This window comes from Artemia franciscana, chromosome 2 (genome assembly GCF_032884065.1).
Source record: "Artemia franciscana chromosome 2, ASM3288406v1, whole genome shotgun sequence".
Classification (NCBI taxonomy): Eukaryota; Metazoa; Arthropoda; class Branchiopoda; order Anostraca; family Artemiidae; genus Artemia; species Artemia franciscana.
This window is the reverse complement of record NC_088864.1, coordinates 2,902,398-2,922,407: the sequence shown is the minus strand read 5'-3', so window position 1 is coordinate 2,922,407 and position 20,010 is coordinate 2,902,398. Positions and strand designations below refer to the sequence as shown.

The 20,010-nt window shown below is 36.2% G+C and overlaps 1 protein-coding gene across 3 annotated transcripts in view; it reads left to right on the top strand.

Moving 5' to 3' along the window:
• Positions 1 to 20,010, top strand: part of LOC136035983 (protein O-mannosyl-transferase Tmtc2-like) — a 213,087-nt gene that overhangs the window by 131,226 nt on the left and 61,851 nt on the right. For all 3 annotated transcript variants that reach the window (XM_065717905.1, XM_065717889.1, XM_065717895.1), the window contains exon 9: positions 8,146 to 8,390. In XM_065717905.1, the coding sequence (XP_065573977.1) occupies positions 8,146 to 8,390 (245 nt within the window). The remainder of the gene's footprint in view (positions 1 to 8,145; positions 8,391 to 20,010) is intronic.

Here is a 20,010-nt window from a genome sequence, read left to right as displayed (position 1 = left end):
CATAAGGTAACGCATGTTGCAATAATAGAGTACTATAAATCAAGTCTTGCATTTGCCAGATCTGCAAATTCGTAACCCAAATGTGCAAGTTCAATTTTCAAAGGTGACCCGTCTACTGATTCCATATAGGCTATGCAGTTTAAAGAATCGAGACCACAAGGGTTGCAGAATCAGCTTACTAGCAAAATCTACCAAAATAAACGAAAAGCATGTCGTCCCCGAATGAGGCGGAGGTAGGTCATAGGCAATGACTTAATGGAAAATTGAGCTTCTTGGGAGTGGGAAAAGAGAAATTTTGAATAGATCGAAATAGAGGAGCGTGTGTGACTTTGTTGCCCTCACTGGGCTTGAGGCTGCAATGAGTTATTAGTAATTGTGTAGTAATAACTAATTGTGTAGTAGTTATTAGTAATTGTGTAGTAGTAGTAGTGCAATAAATTTGTGCAAGTGAGTATGTTCTATAGCTAGATCTGCGTTGCCCTCATATTGTGGGCATTCATTCTATTTAGACGTGCTTTTACTGTAGCTTTTATAGTAAGCAAGTAAGTAGAAAGGTACTAGACCCTAAAGGTCCAAACCCACGGTGCTGATCTCCAGCTTGTGACCCTTCAGTCAGGAAGTGCAATGGGGAGCTCTGGGACAGCCATCCTGTGCTTTCGCACACCCTTTCTGCTTAGCCTCCCCAGATTTCTCCAGATACCCATCTAGAGCTGGGTCGAGTCTGGTTGAACTCGCTGAGTCACGCCACTGACCTCTGTCCTAAATGAAATAACTGGCAAAACTGGCTAAAACCATTAAAAACTTTATTTATTCGGAAACTTATTCAAAAACTTTATTGCTTTATTTACCCATTATTTATTCAAATGTTTATGTTTTACATTTAGATCAATAATTTTGCTTCATTCTATCTTTAATTTTGTTTTCTGTTTCATCCTGGGGTTCAACCCATCTGTCGTTGGATCAACGAGGAAGGGGCTCGTAAGTTAGATAAATTCTCACGAAACATCTGTATAGCCTGTGTGTCAAGTACCACAGTGGAAATTACATATTTTACTTGCATTTATTAGATCTAAAGCCAGGTCGACACAGACCAATGAAATAACCAGCCGCACCAGGAATCTAACCAGTGCTCCTCGGACAAAGAATTTCCAATTCAGCGCATCTAGGGCAGTATTGTATTATTGTAGCTACTACAACAAAATAAATCAGTCATTAGAACACTGAGCTTAATTCACGCTTGATGGTCAATCGAATTAAAGTTTCACATATTTAATAATTTAACGACTAATGTTTCATAAGATTATGTTCAGCTTGTGGCCAGTTTCCAAGAAACATATCAACTTAGAAAATTAGCTTTAAGGAGCATATAGCTTGATATGTCTCATGGAACATAAACATGAACGGAACATAGACTTGAAATTGCTATCAAATTATTGAACATCTCTAGCCTTATTCAAGCAAAAAAAATGCCCTTTTTTTTATTTTGTGCTTTTGGTACGAAATTTTGGGTATTTTAGACACCCTATTGTCTAAGGATCTTTAGATAAACTGTGATTCCTGCTTTAAATCCGCTTCGCTTTTAAACGGCACAAAAGTTTTTTTGTATTTTTAGGTTGACAGAGCTGAACAGATGAGCAACTTGATGCTTATATTATTGCATTATTTAGCTTCATAGTTAGAAAATTTTCAAAGTGTACGTTTTCAACTTTACTTTTTATCGACAAATTACTTTTTATCCATTGCAAATTTATAAGATTTCCAAGATTATTGCTTCACTAAAAAAGACTTACTGTGTAGACAAACTTACATTTGAACAAAACACCTTTGGCTATTTCCTGAAACTGTCTACTATCTTTTAGAAAACAAAAACTTAAATGTAGCAAAATTGTACTGTAAATACTGAGCCTATGTTTAAGTCTAACAAGTGAAAGGACAGAAAAAGGTATTGCAATATCTGTTTAGTATTTGTGTCGGCTACTATATAACATCTTCCATGGCGCCAAGCCGATCAAAACACAGGATCTGACTAGTCAGCATTTTATTCATTTTTTTCCTTATAATTGTGTCTTCGTTATTCCCTTAAAAATAAATAGCAGAAGACAGTTTCAAAGAAGTCCGGCGTCGTAAAAGCTTTTTTTCAAGTCTTTAGTCTAGGCAGGGGCATCAATCAACAAGAAATAGGGACAGAGGTAAAAGTTTTTTTTTCAAAACCTAGGGGTTTAATTTTGTTTTTCTTTAATTTTCCATAAAAGCTTGTTTTTAATGAAAATACTAAAAATCTTTTTTCAAAATCTTGATGGGACTTTTCGGGAAAACTACCCATATTTCACCTATCCAGTTCAATTGGCGCTCCAGAGTTCGGGGTGTCTTCTCTCGTAGGTAAGCAAAACCTATTTATACGTTCTTGATAGATCCTATTGAAAGTGAGGCATATTTTTATCCAACAGCTTCCTTTTTACAAGTTCTTTTTATAATTTTCTTTTTGGTTCTTTATAAATCAAAAAAGGAAAAGTAAAAAACTATTTGTTTTAATTCTTATGTGTTTAAATTTTTCTTGGTGGAGGGGGTGTGGGTCGGAGTTAACACATCAAAAAGGATTTGTCCCTAGTTTTCCTACAGTCTCAGCGTAACAGTTCCAGAAAGTAAAATTCAGAAAGTAAAATTCAGCATGCCATCTACATTACTCTATTGAATTTCCTGAGCACCAAAATGGGTAAGATATGCCTTCATTAATTTTACATAAGCAATTGCATGTTATCTCTTCTATATTAATTTTCCTAAGCACTGAAATTAGCGTTCGGTACTACTCAACCTTAGGCTCCTTTAGATTCCTTGGCTGCCAAAGTTAGCACGCTCCTATTCAAACTTTAGATCTGAACAGTCCTGAACAGGGTGCCCAAGAACCGACTTCAGGTCTACTGGCTCTCTTTAGATAATACCCCAGGTCATTCTCCGTTTTAATTTATTTCAGAAAAGAAAATACAGTTATATATAACAGCTGTTTTGTTCCACTATGAGGAATGTTCAATTCTTTTCACACAGAGCTGTAAACCCTGAAGCTGTGTTTCAGATGTATGCTTTTTAGGTTTTTCTTTGAATAAAGATTTTCTATCCTGCAGTATTTTCTTGTATTTTAAAAAGTTAATTTATATTGTTTTTTCTTTCTTTTGCGTGGATAAAGCTTTTTGGATATCAAACCAAAACATATGAACCTTATTATTCTATAAATTTCATACTTGAGGAAACTTGTCATCCTGCTATCCGTAAAACACCAGCCATACGAGGAAAAATGTATTCCTTAATAATTAAAAAAGATTTTACTTTTCTGACAAACTTCTATTTTTACTTTCTACTGCTTGTTAATCTACAACTTCTTCTATTTCGACTAAGCCTAGTAACTAAACTTATAATGCTTTTTAATTGTTTCTTTTCCAGAAAAATATATAGTCTTTTTACCAAAAATAAAATAAAATTTTCAAACCATTATCTAGCCCTTGACGGAAGTATTAAAAGAAAACATATAAACAAACTGATTGATCGTTTTTATGGCACTTTGTATTAACCAAGTGACATATAGCAATCGCAAATTCTGTCGGTCTGTCGGTCTGTCGGTCCCATTTTTGCTACTTTAGGCACTTCCAGGTAAGCTAGGACGATGAAATTTGGCAAGCGTATCAGGGACCGGACCAGATTAAATTAGAAATAGTCATTTTCCCGATTTGATCATCTGGGGGAGAGTGGGGGGCCGGTTAATTTGGAAAAAATAGAAAAAATGAAGTGTTTTTAACTTATGACCTGGTGATGGGATCTTAATGAAATTTGGTGTTTGGAATTATATTGTGTCTCATAGCTTTTATTTTAAATCCCGACCGGATCTGATGAAATTGGGGGGAGTTGGAGGGGGGAAACCTAAAATCTTGGAAAACACTTAGAGTGGAGGGATCGGGATGAAACTTGATGGGAAAAATAAGCACAAGTCCCAAATACATGATTGACATAATCGGAACGGATCCCCTCTCTTTGGGGTTGCTGGGCGGGGGGGGGGGGGTAATTCTGAAAAATTAGAAAAAATGAGGTATTTATAACTTACGAACGGGTGATCGGACCTCAATGAAATTTGATGTTTAGAAGGATATCGTGTCTAAGAGCTCTTATTTTAAATCCTGACTGGATCTGGTGACATTGGGGAGGGGGAGTTGGGAGGGGGAAACCTAAAACTTGGAAAACACTTAGATCAGGATGAAACTTGGTGGGGAAGATAAGCACAGGTCCTAGATACATGATTGACATAACCGGAATGGATCCGCTCTCTTTGGGGTAGTTGGGGGGGGGTTATTTCTGAAAAATTAGAAAAAATGTGGTATTTTTAACTTACGAACGGGTGATCGGATCTGAATAAAATTGGATATTTAGAAGGATATCGTGTCTCAGAGCTCTTATTTTAAATCCCAACCGGATCTGGTGACATTGGGGGGTGGGGAGTTGGGAGGGGGAAACATAAAACTTGGAAAACACTTAGAGTGGAGGGATCGGGATGAAACTTGTTGGGAAAAATAAGCAGAAGTCTTACATACGTGATTTAATTAATTGGAAAGGATCCGCTCTATTGGGGGGGGGGGGCTAAATCTGAAAAATAAGAAAAAATTACGTATTTTTAACTTACGAAGGAGTGATCAGATCTTCATGAAACTTCATATTTAGAAGATCCTCGTAATTCAGATCTCTTATTTTAAATCTCAACCGGATCAAGCGTAATTGGGAGGGGGGCAGTTCGGGGGACCGGAAATGTTAGAAAATACTTAAAGCGGTGAGATCAGTATGAAACTGGATGGGAAGAATAGGAACCTGTCTAAGATACGTGACTGACATAACCGGACCAGATCTGCTCTCTTTGGTGGAATTGGGGTGGGGGTAATTTTGAAAATTGAGGTATTTGTAACTTACGAAAGGGTGACCAGATCTTAATGAAATTTGATATTTAGAAGGATCTTGTGCTTTAAAGTTCTAATTTTAAATTCTGAACAGATCCTGTGACATCGGGGGAGTTGGAGGGGGAAACCGGAATTCTTGGAAAACATGAAAATTGGGGTATTTTTATCTTATGAATAGATGATCGGATCTTAATGAAATTTGATTTTTAGAAGGAATCCATGTCTCAGAGCTCTCATTTCAAATCCCGACCAGATCTTTTGACATTGGGGGGAGTTGGAAGGGGAATCTTGGAAAAACACTTGGAGTGGAGGAATCGGGATGAAGCTTGGTGGATAGAATAAACAAATGTCCTTGATACGTGATTGACAGAATCGTACTGGATTCGCTCTCTTTGGAGGAGTTGGGGGGAGGGGCTCAGTGATTTGGCGGGTTTGGTGCTTCTGGACGTGCTAGGACGATGAAAATTAGTAGGCGTGTCAGGGAGCTGCACAATTAGACTTAATAATGTCGTTTTCCCAGATTCGACCATCTGGAGAGCTAAAGGGAGAGGAAAAATTAGGAAAACTTACGAGTGGGTGATCGGATCTTAATGAATTTTGATATTTAGAAGGACTTCGTGACTCAGAGCTCTTACTTTAAATCCTGACCGGCATTAAGCCTCTTATTTTCCCTTTTAAATCAATCTATTGATTTATAGAATTTTGCTAGAGCTCATACCATATGATATCTTGGCTCTTAGCTCTTCTCGCCTCGTCACAAGTGCCATATGAGCTCTTAGCTCTTGTTTTTAAGTAGATTTACAACAATTTTGAATCCTGGAAGTCATTTCTTACAAAAATTCGGAAAATTCTCTTGTTAATTTTAAATAATTGCTTTTTACTTTTGACATAGAACAATTTTCTTTGTTCACATTTCATAATACTTGATTCTTTTCTGATAATATCAACTACGATAGATGCAGAGGAAACAAAGTTATTTGCGTCTACGTCTCTTTACCTACCGGACCGGAATAAACAACCAAAACGGCTTACTTTCAGTCTTTCTTCATGGACAATATTTGCCGGCTTCAAGCATTTTTGTACTTTTCAGAGCTACATTTTTTTCATGCTTACATCAAACAGTTCGTGGCAACGAACTGGAGCAACCCGGCTCAATAGTAACCGAAACTCTGGGAATTTGATACCAATATTTACATCAAAAGAATCGCCTTTTAACGCTGATTTTAAATCTACAAATTTCATCAAGATCAGTTATACCCATCAAAAGTTACGAGCCTGAGAAAATTGGCCTCATTTTAGAAAATAGGTGAAAAACACCCCCTAAAAGTCACACAGTCTTAACAAAATCACACCATCCGATTCAGCATATCAGAGAACCTTATAGTAGAATTTTCAAGCTCCTATCTACAAAAAATGTGGAATTTCGCATTTTTTGCCAGAAGACAGATCACGGATTCGCGTTTATTTGTTGTTTTTGTTTTTGTTTTTTTTTGTGGGTTTTTTCCCATGGGTGATCTTATCGACTGAGTGGTCCTAGAATCTTGCGAGAGGGCTCATTCTAACGGAAATTAAAAGTTCTAGTGCCCCTATTAAGTGACCAAAAAAATTGGAGGGCACCTAGGCCCGCTCCCAAGCTCATTTTTTCCTCTAAGTCACCAAATCAAAATTCTGAGATAGCCATTTTATTTACCATAGTCGAAAAACCTAAACTATGTCGTTAGGGACGACTTAATCCCCCGCAGTTCCCGTGGAAGGGGCTGCAAGTTACAAACTTTGACCTGTGTTTACATATAGTAATGGTTACTGGGAAGTGTACAAACGTTTTCAGGGAGATTTTTCTGGTTTAGGGGGGAGATTTGAGGGTGGGGGGTTACGTGGGAGGATATTTCTGTGGAGAGACTTCTCATGGGGGAAGAGAATTTCAATGAAGGGGGTGCAGGATTTTCTAGCTTTATTTGAAAAAAAACAACAAAAAAATAAATATGAAAAGTTTGTTCTACTGACAGTAAGGAGCAGCATTAAAACTCAAAACGAACTAAAATTATTACGCATATGAGGGGTTTACCTCCTCGTTATACCTCACTTTTTAAGCTAAACTATTTTTAGTAATTTCAACTATTTATTCTACGGGCTTTGTGATTCAGAGGTCGTTCTTAAGGAATTGGGACAAAATCTAAGCTTTAGTGTAAAGAGCGAGGTATCGACGAGGGTTGAACCCCCTCATATACGCAGTAAAAACATACGAATATAGAAGTTCGTTACGTAAGTTAATTCGTAAGTTAAGTATATTTTTTACCAATGAAAACGTTTGTAAAAAATCAAAAGTTCTAGTTGTTTTTTTAAGTAATCAAAAACTTGGAAGGCAACTAGACCTCCTTCCTCGCTTCTGTGCGGAGAGCCAAGATCAAAACATGCGTAATTTCAAAAACATCAAGAAATAAGATAAAAAAACAAGTTTTTTAACGGAAAGTAAGGAGTGACATTGAAACTTAAAACGAACAGAAATTGCTCCGTATATGAAAGGGGCTTTTCCTCATCAACTCCCTGATCTTTACGCTAAAGTTTCTTACTGTTTTAAAAAGTAGAGTTAAGAGAAAGGGTCACACTTTAGCGTAAAGAGCAAGGCGTCGAGGAGGAAAAGCCCCTTTCATATACAGAGTAATTTCTGTTCGTTTTAAGTTTTAATGTTGCTCCTTACTTTCCGTCAGAAAAACTTGTTTTTTTATTTAATTACAATAAGAGAAAGTCTGGATAAAAAAGGAAATAAGAAGTCACTGCCAGTAAACAAAATAATAATAAATAAATCAAAATCACTTCATCAGCCATCAGCTGACCTGACTTAAACTCAACCGCCATCAGGGCTACTTGGCAGAGCGAAGGCCTCGGTCGAAAAATTTGCTTGTTTCTACTGGCTGTTAACTTTCTTCTTTTTTTTATTGTCTAGCATTTTCTCTTATTATTACACTTATCCATTACGTATCAGAACTTATTCTCGCTTCCATTATACAGTGTCATTTTTAGCTTAAATTACCCATTTGAGTTTTTTAGTTTTTACCGTAACTGCCGCCAGTTAGTTGATTGTTTATATAGCTCATAAATCCAAAAATTAAGTATTTAGTATAATAACAATTTTGAACAACCCATGCTATTGATTTCCAATAGAAACTTCTGATTGCTGTATATGGACTGAAATATAACAAAAAAAATTTTCCAGTTGCATATCTAAATCTTGGAATTGTACTATCCAAGCAAGGAAAAATTACAGAAGCTATGGACATTTTTAAGACTTCCTTAACAATAACTGCGGATTCAGTGAGGGACTGGAGGTCGCATGAAAGCGCTCGAACATCAGCTCTGTTACAAATCGGAAGAATCTATTCAGATAAAGGCGAGCACGAATTGGCAATTCAAACGTACACCACGGCCCTTAAACAAATGCCTGACCACTATCAGCCTCAGGTAAATTCTCACCTCAGCTTGTTTTATTTAGTATCTATCTCTAATATAGTAAAACTAAATTGAAATATTTTTAGTTTTATTTTATTTCATTACAAATCTATGAATTAGTCTTTGCATATTATTTAGTGAAAAATGATATCACAAAATTTGAACAGAAGGTTGGAAGCTCACAAAAGGTTTTGAGTAGGTACTGCTTTATGTGCATCACACGAAAACTAGGAAACACAATTAGAACATAGAAGGATCGCAACTCAGGAACAGAAACTTAGAAATATGCTTTAAAATAAATTTCCAGATACTTCCTGAATACGTTTTTAAATAAGCTTCCACGATAGAAGAATTGGCACTTGTCATTGATTCCGGAATAGTAAATAAAATTGAAGTCAAAATTTGAAGTTGAAAACAATGATGAGAACAAAGTTATGGGAATTTAAAAAAAGATTGATAATCCTCAAGAATGGTGACGGATCTGAACGGGACTATATAATTAAAATTGCCCTGTCAAAAAACCTTTACTAAGAGGTTTTCGTCCGTCCTTCCAGTTTTTAAAACCGAAAAATATCATATTTCAGCCTGTGTATTACTGATTTGTCCTCTTTCTTTTATTTTCCCGGTGGGTGGACATTAGAAAACCATGGAGAGGGGTTTAAGGAACCATTCAAAAGTGCATTCTTATATCTACGTGCCCTTTAGAAGTTTGTGATAGCACTAAATTAAAGCGTAAACTCTAACAGTTTACGCTACAGTTAACAGTTAACAGTTAACGGTTAATGGTTTAGCTTTCGCATTGACTTTCCAAAGTGGTATTTTAATCTGAAGAGTGCACTCTCGGATTCATCATAGTCAATAATCGTTAACAAGAAGTTGTCAGCCTTTCCCAATTTTGAAAAATCTATACAGTCATTTTTTGGCCTGTCTGTCACTGATATGTTCACTTTTTTCTCTTTTATTTCTTTGCCTGTTCTTTATTTCTTTTTTTTCTTATTTCTATTTCTTTGTCTACTTTTTTCTCTTTTATTTCTTTGCCAGAGCTAGTTCTAGCAAAGAGCAACTGGTCCAAAAAAGAGGTTAACTTTAAACGAGGTTAACTTTTTTTCCAAAAAAAGAGGTAACTTTACTAGATTCCGGTTAAGAAAAAGACGAAATGCTTTATCCTATGTGTGTATTATGTTTTTTCGCACCTGGTATCATCCCAAGAGCTATTAGTGTAGTCATTAACTTCACCAGTGGAAGTAATGTGTTTATTAAGTTCCTTTTATTCTCCAAAGGGAAAAATGATTGTGTGAAATAATGGGTCTGGAGTTTCAGGTGGCTATCAGAGAAAAAGCAGGTCAGATGCAATATATTTTTTAGGTGGATTTAATAAGGCCGAAAAATTATCCATTTCTGTCTTAAAAATTTTATGGACAAAATTATATCTCCTGGGCAATTAAAGCTTTTTTTCAACTTTTTTGTCATCTGACTCATGGCAAAAAGAATTCATGCCTTCTAAAGCCATGTAGTAATAAATTATAAGATACAAAGCAAAATATTTCATGCTCCTTGGGTATATGTCAGAATTTGTTTAAAATCCCAGTAAAGAGTGACAGCTTCAAAAAAGTTGTTCGCTCTTTGCTTGGTTCTAACTAAGAAAAAACCCCAAGGCTTTTTCTTGCTGGAAATGTGTCATTTGAAGGAAAAGTTTGTGACAACATGAGAACAACAGAGTCCCCTTATACGTATCCGAAGTGATGATTTTATAAAAAATGGTCGCGACGATAGTGATAAAACTAGTTGACTTGCTGCTAGGCCACAAGATAATTACTATTTAGAAATTATTGCTACTACGATTAATGTTTTGATGAACGTGAAAGTCATTAAGTAAAAGTTAGTGAAAGTCATTTATTTGTAGTAGGCTATATGTTTTTTAGGTCTACACTCTTTTTAAGTTTCTATTTGAAAGAAGTGGGCTTTTATTTCCAGTCGTCCTAAGTATTATGATGCTATTATAAATAACCTATTGCAGTGAAGATGTAAAATGTAGAATAGCCAATGCCCAGGGTCTATTTTGACAGCTGAAAAAGCTTGGAAGAATAAAAAGACAGGTCTACGAACATAGGCTTGAACGTAGACAGTTTTGAAGACAGAGGAGAATTTTTCATATGTTTTTAATAGAAATTATCTGCAGATGATTCTGGGTACCTTTTTGACTGACGGTATATCAAACAACCAGGCAAACGATAGATGTGGTCGGTAGTAGAGGGGCAATTACTCCGGGGCTTACATCCTTATTTGGGCTCTAAATATAGAGTTAATGCTCCGTAGCTTAAAGCCTGATGACCGAATGACCTAGTAACGTATGCATTGTATAAGAGGTACATCATTAGCATAATCCAACCGGCATATCATTTTCATATACCTGTCTGGACATAATTAACAAAAAAGTTCAAATATGTGTTTTGAAGATTTATTTACATGAATAATATTTTTTATTGGGATTGAATGAAATTGGTGACACGCGCTTGGGTAAAGTATATCGGACACTTTTTATAATACGAACCGAATTTTTATGAATCAAAAAGCGAAAAATATATGGTCATCTTTGTCTCACCTCCAAGAGCCCCTGTGCCTCTCCCCCGAACTTTTGCCCCCCACTCAAAAAAAAATAAAAAAGAAAAATATAACGAAAAAAATGAAGTGAAAAAAACGAAACAAATAAAAATTAAAAATTAACAAAAAAACTAAATAAAATCACGAAAAATTTAAAAATTTAAAAATGGAAAATACAACGAAAAAATAAATAAAAATAAATTAAAAAAGAAAAATAACAAAAAACGAAAAAATTAAAATTAAACTATTAACAAAAAATCAAATCACGAAAAAATAAAAACAAATTTAAAAATGAAAAATATAACGAAAAAATTTAAAATGAAAAAATAAAAACTAATGTAAAAATGAAAAAATTACGAAAAGCATAAGATAAAAAATAACGAACAATAAAAACAACTTTTGAAATTTATTGCTTAGTATTGGAGTATGCACAAAGTCGAGAATAATAGAAGTAGGTTGGTCATTGACAGTACGTACCTAGTTTATTGTACGTTTTCAAACAGTATTATTTCTATACTGAAAGGATAAACAAACAAATCACACTTAAAAAAGTGAAGATGAAATATTCCAAGAAAGTGTGTACAAATGATAAAGTTATCGTTATATAAAATACTGACAAAGACAACCTATAATGGAGATATTATTAAAAAAGGTATGCGTGCGTTGTCATGACAGTGAGAGATTAAATTCCTTTGGAGCATCGAAAAAGTTTAGCTTTTATTATGGTAGATATGCGAGACTAGTATTTCCAGAGACGTTAGTGCTCAAAGAGAATGCAAACCTGAGACTAATGATTAACGATAAGGGTTAAATTCTCGCTAATAATCCTGGTAACATGCTACCAGTCGATTGATCCTATCGCAATCTTTCTCTTAATTGCATTCAAATGAAAGTAAAGGCAAAAAGAAAGGCCTACTGCTGGATTAATATCATAATGCATATCTTGACTGTGTACCAAAACTTAAAATTGTGTAATTATAAAGTGGCAAAAGACGGTAAAATCAAAATCAAAATAAAAATGATATTGGCAGACAATATAAGAACGGGGTATAAATATGAATCGACGAAAAAAAGGAACATATAACCATTACTACTACCATTGTTTGTATACCAGCAGATACACTCATGAGCCCAATAATACCAATGGTGAAATGTGTGATGCGGTTGTAGATGAAACCCTGCTAAGACTCGTGTTTGACCCCAAAATGGAATAAGTGCCATGTTAGGGGAAAATATAATGAAGTATTTTATTGAATAGATTACAAGTATTCATCTTTATTTTTATGATAGTATTCTATATTTTAATGAAAAATATTTTATGCATTAGTTTGCTATGTTTTCATTATTTTTAGGGTACACTAACAAGTGGAAGGTTAAGAATATTTATTGAAAAGTCGGAGACGTAAGAAAAGAAATTTTCAGAGACATAGATAGTACTAGCGGGATCATAGGGATATATTAGAACTGAGATAGGTTAAAAGGGCTTTTACCAAAGTCTAAGAGAGATGGGCCGGAGTATTTCCTAAAGCCCCATGGACAAGCAAACACCCGCCCAGACACACAAACACACAAAAACAAACATGGGGACAAGCAAAAAGCCACTCAAACATAGAGGCATACTGAGAGAGAGAAAAGCAAACAGCCACTCAGACTCACAAGCACAGAGAGAGTGAGAGAGAAAGAGAGAGGGAGAATGAGAGAGAGAGAGAGAGAGAGAGAGAGAGAGAGAGAGAGAGAGAGAGAGAGAGAGAGAGACAAAAAAGTCTACAGACAAAGAGAGTCAGACAAACGAACACACAAAGACTGGCACGGAAACATGTAAACATACGCTCAGTCACACAGGCACGAGATTAAGAGAAAAACACACAAAAAGACAGAATACGACACCAAAACAAAAAACAGGTACAGCAACATGCAAACTAAAGCTAGGCCACACAGGGAAGGTAGGAGAGAGATAGAAAACACATACATAAACACAGTCAGATAGACGAACACACAAAGTCTGGCACAAAGACATGTAAATAGACGTTCAGTCACACTGACACGGTGGGAGAGAGAGACGCTCAGTCACACAGGCGAGGTGGAGATAGAAAAAATACATCCACAAAAACAAAAACACACAAAGACAGGCAGAGAGACATGCAAACAGACGCCAAGTCATACAGGCACGGTGGGAGGCAGAAGAAAAAACATAAAACACAAAGTCAGATAAAAAATTACACAAAGACAGGCACAGAGACATGCGAAGAGACGCTGAGTCATGCAAGCAAGTTGGGAGACAGAAAAACACACAAAGTTAGACACAGAAACACACTAAGATAGGCTCAAAGACATGAAAACAGACGCTCATTCACACAGGCATGGTGAGAGAGAGAGATGAAAACACGCACAAAAATACAAAATAAGACACGCAAAAACACAGAGACAGGCACAGAAACATGCAAACAGACACTCAGTCATACAAGCACGGTGGGAGAATGACAAAAGCCACACACAAAACTCAAAGTCAGAAACACACAATGACAGGCACAGAGACATGTAACCACACGCTCAGTCACACAGGAATGGGGGAGAGAAAAAAATAAACACGAAAAGACAAAGTCAAGCACACAAACACATAAAGACAGACACAGAGACATGCAAACAGACGGTCAGTCACAAAGGCATGGTGGGAGCGAGACAAAAATACATACAGAAACACAAAAGTCAGATGCACGAACACACAAAGCCAGGCACAGAGACATGAAAACTGAGACTCTTACACACAGGCACGGTGAGAGAGCGACAAAAAAACACACACAAAAACATCAGAACACAAAAGCACAAAGATAAGCACAGAGGCATACAAACAGACGCTAAGTCACACAAGCACGGGTAGAGAGACAAAAAACATACAAATCAAAGTCACACACACAACACACAAAGACAGGCACAGACACATGCAAACAGTTGCTCACATACACAAGGTGGAAGAGAGACAAAAAAACATACAAAAACACAAAGTCAGACATACAACAGATAATTTTTTGATGTTAGCTCGTTTTAATCAGCAGTGTGAGAGTCAATTTAAAATAAATAATGCGGAAAAAAAACTTAGAAATAAAGAAAAAAATTTTGTGAAGTCTTGCTGCTTTGGAATTTTTTTCAATGTCAAAGATGAATGAGCGTAAATTACATCCCAACTGTGGCCATATGTTCCACCATAGTTATAAATGGTAACATAACTAGATAGGTTAGGTCCTTTGTTTAGCATAAGTGGTTTTAACCTAGATTATGTTGGGTTAAGTACTTTAAAGCTATGTTCATTTGGGTTCAATTATCCTGGACCCCAAGTTATCGGATTATTCGTTTTAAATTGACTCTCAGACTGTTGTATACAAACAAAATAACGCACAAAAATGATCCGTTGTATGTCTGACTTTGTGTTTTTGTGTCTCTCTCCCACCATGTCTGTGGGACTGAACATCTGCTTGTATTTCTTTGTGCCTGTCTTGGGGTGTTTTTGTGTCTTACTTTGTGTTTTGCTGGTGTGTTTTTCCCCTCCCCCGTGCTTTTGTGAATGAGCGTCTGTTTGCAAGTCTCTGTGCCTGCCTGTGTTCGTTTGTATCTTAAACCTTGTCTTTTTGTATGTATTTTTTCTCTCCCTCCGTGCTTTTAAAACTGAGCGTCTGTTTGCATGTTTCTGTCCTTGTATATGTGTGTTTGTGTGTCTTACTTTGTGTTTATGTGTGTGTTCTTTCTTCTCTCTCTCACCATGTTTGTGTAACTGAGCGTCAGTTTCCATGTCTCTTTGCCCGTCTTTGTGTGTCTGTGTGTCTAACTCTATGTTTTTGCGAGTGTTTTTTGTTTCTCAACCACAGTGCCTATATATGACTAAGTGTCTGTTTACAGGTCTCTGTGCCTGTCTTTAGGTGTTTGACTTTGTGTTTTTGTGTGTTTTTTTCTCTCTACCCTTTACATCTGTGTGACTAAGCGTCCGTTTAAATGTCAGTGTACCTGCCTATGCGTGTTTATTTTTGTTTCCCTCCCCCCGTGCCTTTGTGACTGAGTGTCTGTTTACACGTCTCTGTCCCTGTCTTTGTGTGTGTTTGTTTGTCTGACTTTGTGTTTTGAGTGTGTTTTTGTCTCTCTTCCACCAAGCTTATGCGACTGAGTCTTTATTTGCATGTCTCTCTGCCCGTCTTTGTGTTTTGTGTGTTTTTATTTGTATTTCTCCCTCCGGACCTTTGTGACTGACCGTCTGTTTGCATGTGCCTGTTCCTGTATTTGTGTGTTTTTGTGTCTAAATTCGTGTTTTGTGTGGGTTTTTGTCTCTTTCCCAGCGAGCCTATGTTACTGAGCATCTTTTTGCATGTCTCTCTGTCTGTCCTTGTGTTTTTGTGTGTCTGTCTTTGTATTTTTTGTGTGTGTGTTTTTTTTGTCTCTTTCCCATCGTGTCTACGGTACTTGGCTTCTGTTTGCATGTCTCTCTGCCTGAATTTCTGTGTTATAGTGCCTGAATTTGTTTGTTTGTTTGTTTTTGGTCTCTATACCACCGTGTTTTTGTTACAAATCGTCTATTTGCATTTATCTGTGCCTGTCTATGCGTAATTGCATGTCTGACTTTGTTATGTGCATTTTTTGTCTCTCTCTACCGTGCAAGTATCACTGAGTGTCATTTTGTATTTCTATGTGCCTGCGTTTGCGTGTCTGGTTTCAACTACAATTGTATCACATATTTCATCATTGACATTACTGGGTTCATTGACTGTATTTGTTGGTATACGATCAATGGTACTAACAATGTTCACATGTTCTTTGTTTTTCATCAATTCATCCTTTTACCCTGTTGCTAAATTGTCTGCCAATGTCATTTTTTTTTTGCATTTCACCGTCTATTGCTACGCTATTTTTACATAGTTTTCAGCTTTGGCATATAGACAAGGCATGCATTGTGACATTAGTGCAGCAGTAGGCCTTTCGTTTTGCCCTTGCTATCATTTGAATGGTAATACCAGAAAGATGACAATAAGATCCTTCAACAGGTAACGTGTTAGCCGAACCATTAGCAAGAAGTTGACCCTCATCGTCAATTATTAGTTTCAGTTTTGCAATCTGTTTTTGCACTAACATCTCTGGGAATGCTACTCTCACATTTCGATGCCCCAAGAAAATTTAATCTCTTACTGTCAAGACAATGCACGCATACATTTCCAATTAGATCTCCATTATTGCTTGTCTCATAGTTCAAATATTTGTCCTTGACAGCATTCAACGCAACGGTACCTTTGTCACGTACGCACACTTTCTTGGAATACTTCATCTTTACTTTTTTTTAAATACGATGTATATGTTTATCCTTCCAATGTACAAATAATACTGTTTGAAAACATACAATAAACTAGGTACTGTGAATGACCAATCAAATTTTATTATTTTCGACTTTATGCATGCTCCAATGGTAAGCAATACTTCTCTAAATCTATTTTTATTGTTCGTTATTTATTTTCATTTTTAAATTTGTTTTTATTTTTGTTATTTTTTCATTTTCATTTTTTCGTTTTTTTTTTAGGGGGGGGGGATAAGAACATAGGGAGGGGGATCGGGGTCCTTGGATGCGGGACAAGGATGGCCATGGATTTGTCCCTTTTTGATTCATTAAAATTTGGTCTGTATTATAAAATATGTCCAATTTACTTTTCCTAAGCCCGTGTCGAGACCAGTTTCATTTAATCCCAAATAAAAAAATTATTCGATATAATTCAATCATGAAAACAAATATTTTAACTTTCTTTCTTAATCATATGCAGACAGGTATTTGAAAATGACATGCCTGTCAGATTATACTAATGATGTATCTCTTATACTACGGTCTTGTAAGTAGGTCATTCGATCATCAGGCTCTAAGCTCCAGGATATTGTCTCTATCCTTAGAGCCCAAATAAGGGTGAAAGCCTCGGAGTAATTGTCTCGCCACGATTGTGGCCTGCTCCAGTTATCTTTGCTACAATATAAGAAAGGTTGACATGGCAAGAACGTTTATTGCTGGCGAAGAATGGCACATTGCTGAAAGTTCTCTTTGGCGATCCACCAAGGACAAAAGGAAAAGCAGGTTGTTCCCGAGTGGAGTGGGAAGATAATGTAAGAAAAGATTTAAAGGAAGTTGGAACTTTTTAAAGGGTAAAGAGGGAAACTGTGGGTGGATTGGAGAGGAAGAAGAGTGCGTGGAGCTTTTTTGGCCTCCGTAGAATTGGTGCTGCAGTGAATTGGTAGTAACTGTAGTAGTATTTTAATCAGCAGGCACATTCAAAGACGTGTATCCAACTTCAAGATTATTTAGCAACTATTGGAAAGTTCTTTTTACCACTTTGCTAAAATTATGATCTGCTCTTTGTTCTGAGTTTGACCAAAAGTTCGTGTATCAGTGATTAAATTTCCCTTAAATATATCCATTGCGATACGACCTACTTTTTATTTGGCCCTAGATGGATGGCCGACAAGGAGGATATTCGGCAATCTATCGTCCTTTATCAACAGAAAATGTCCTAGTCCTCTCAACTTTTATCTTTTTATAGCCCCAGATATTGGGATTGAACCACATTTTCTGTGCTTCTTACTGTTTTAGATACGGTCATGCAGTTGTGAAACAACCCGTAGGCAAATTCTCTTGAACCCATCAAGCAAATCATCCTCCATCATTTGGAGTCCCAAGGCTTCAGAACTACATTTGACCACTATCATCAATGTAGCTTCCAATATTCCAATCTTGGCTCGCAGACTTAATTTTCTTCTTCTTTTAATTTTTTTTTAACTGTAAAAAAACACCCTAGGACTTTACTGCTATAGTTTTAACATCTTTAGTTCGCCCACTATCTTTACTAATAATACTACCAAGGTAAATGAAGCTATCTATGGTAATCAATCTTCTCGTTACCCAAAATCACCTCTTTGCCTTCACTTCTTCCTAGTCTTAATGCTTTAGCCTTCTTAACATTAATTTTAAAACCTATTCTTGCACCCTTAAATTTACAAAACCTCCAAAAAATTATTCATTTTACTAAACATTTTTATCTAGAATGCTAAAAATTATGCTAAAAATCATCAGCATGACCCCAGTCTAGGGAGTCTTACTCCCCCAATTAGCTCCATATCCTCTATCTAAAGAATCTCTAACACTAAAAAGTATCTCCGTACTAAGTAATTTGCTTCCTGTGGAAACCAAGCTAACGCCTTATAATTACCACACTCACTCCTTATCACCATTCAATTAATATTCTTCATAAATCAATAGGTACTCCCCCTTTTTCAAATATCCTATTCCTAATCTTCAGGAAATTTTAAGTTAAAACCAATTTTATGAAGATCTGTTGAGTTACAGAACAACAATCTGGACCTAATCAAAAGGTTCATAATTAATAAACACAGGCCATATCTTGTTCCAGAAATTGAAAAGGCACATTAAGGAACGATATTTCGCCATGATTGAGGAGTAAAAGACCCCATCACTGGAAGAGCTCAAAGCAGCACCAAAAACGTATATCAGATGTTTTTCAGACATCGAAAATACCGCTTGGACAGTTGTCTAGTATTTGAGGAGCTTCCTGTTGGTTGGAAAACATATAGTTGTCCTATGATTGTGGCTTAATGTTAACGAAAACTCTTTTAGATGTTTATAATACGCAGGCTATCCCCCCCCGTTCCGAATAATGTATCACATGCTATGGTTTTAAATATTTAGCTATTGATCAACTATAGGTTAAAGTTTGTAATAGTCACAAAATAGTAAAAGATCAACAGGGATGGACATTTGTTTTATCATTCGAGCAATAATGGCATCTTTTATGAAATTTTTGACGAGTGACGAGGTTAGAACCTAAAATAAGACTCGGTACTAGAGTTATCGATTTTGCTGTACTTTGTTTATTGGCAATATCAAACAGTTCGTGGTAACGAACTGTAGTAAGGAGCGACCCGGCTCAATAGTAACCAAAACTCTAAAAAATGGAATTTTGATACCAATACCTACATCAAAAGAATCGCATTTTAATGCTGATTTTAAATATATAAGTTTCATCAAGTTTAGTCTTACCCATCAAAAGTTACGAGCCTGAGAAAATTTGCGTTATTTTAGAAAATAGGGGGAAATGCCCCTAGAAGTCATAGAATCTTAACAAAAATCACACCATCAGATTCAGCGTATCAGAAAACCCTACTGTAGACGTTTCAAGCTCCTATCTACAAAAATGTGGAATTTTGTATTTTTTGCCAGAAGGCAGATCACGGATGCGTATTTATTTGTTTTTTTGTTTTTTTCTTTTTTTGTTTTTTTTCTTTTTCCCAGGGGTGATCGTATCGACCCAGTTGTCCTAAAATGTTGCAAGAGGGCTCATTTTAACGGAAATGAAAAGTTCTAGTGCCCTTTTTAAGTGACCAAAAAAATTGGAGGGCACCTAGGCCCCCTCCCACGCTAATTATTTTACCAAAGTCAACGGATGAAAATTCTGAGATAGCCATTTTATTCAGCGTAGTCGAAAAACCTTATAACTATGTCTTTAGGGACGACTTACGCCCCCACAGTCCCCATGGAAGGGGCAACAAGTTACAAACTTCGACCAATGCTTACATATAGTAATGATTATTGGGAAGTGTACAGGCGTTTTCAGGAGGATTTTTTTGGTTGGGGGAGGGGTTGAGAAGAGGGGGATATGCTGGGGGAACTTTCCATCGATAATTTGTCATGGGGGATGAAAATCTCCATGAAGGGAGCGCAGGATTTACTAGCATTATTTAAAAACACAATGAAAAAATAAATATGAAAAAGTACTTTCAGCTGGAAGTAAGGAACAGCATTAAAACTTAAAACAAACAGAAATTATTACCCATTTGAGGGGCTCACCTCCTCCTAATACCTCGCTCTTTACGTTAAAGTATTTTTAGTAATTTCAACTATTTATTCTACGGCTTTTGTGATTCTGGGGTCATTCTTAATGAATTGGGACAAAATTTAAGCTTTAGTGTAAAGAGCGAGGATCTGACAAGGGGGCGAACCCCC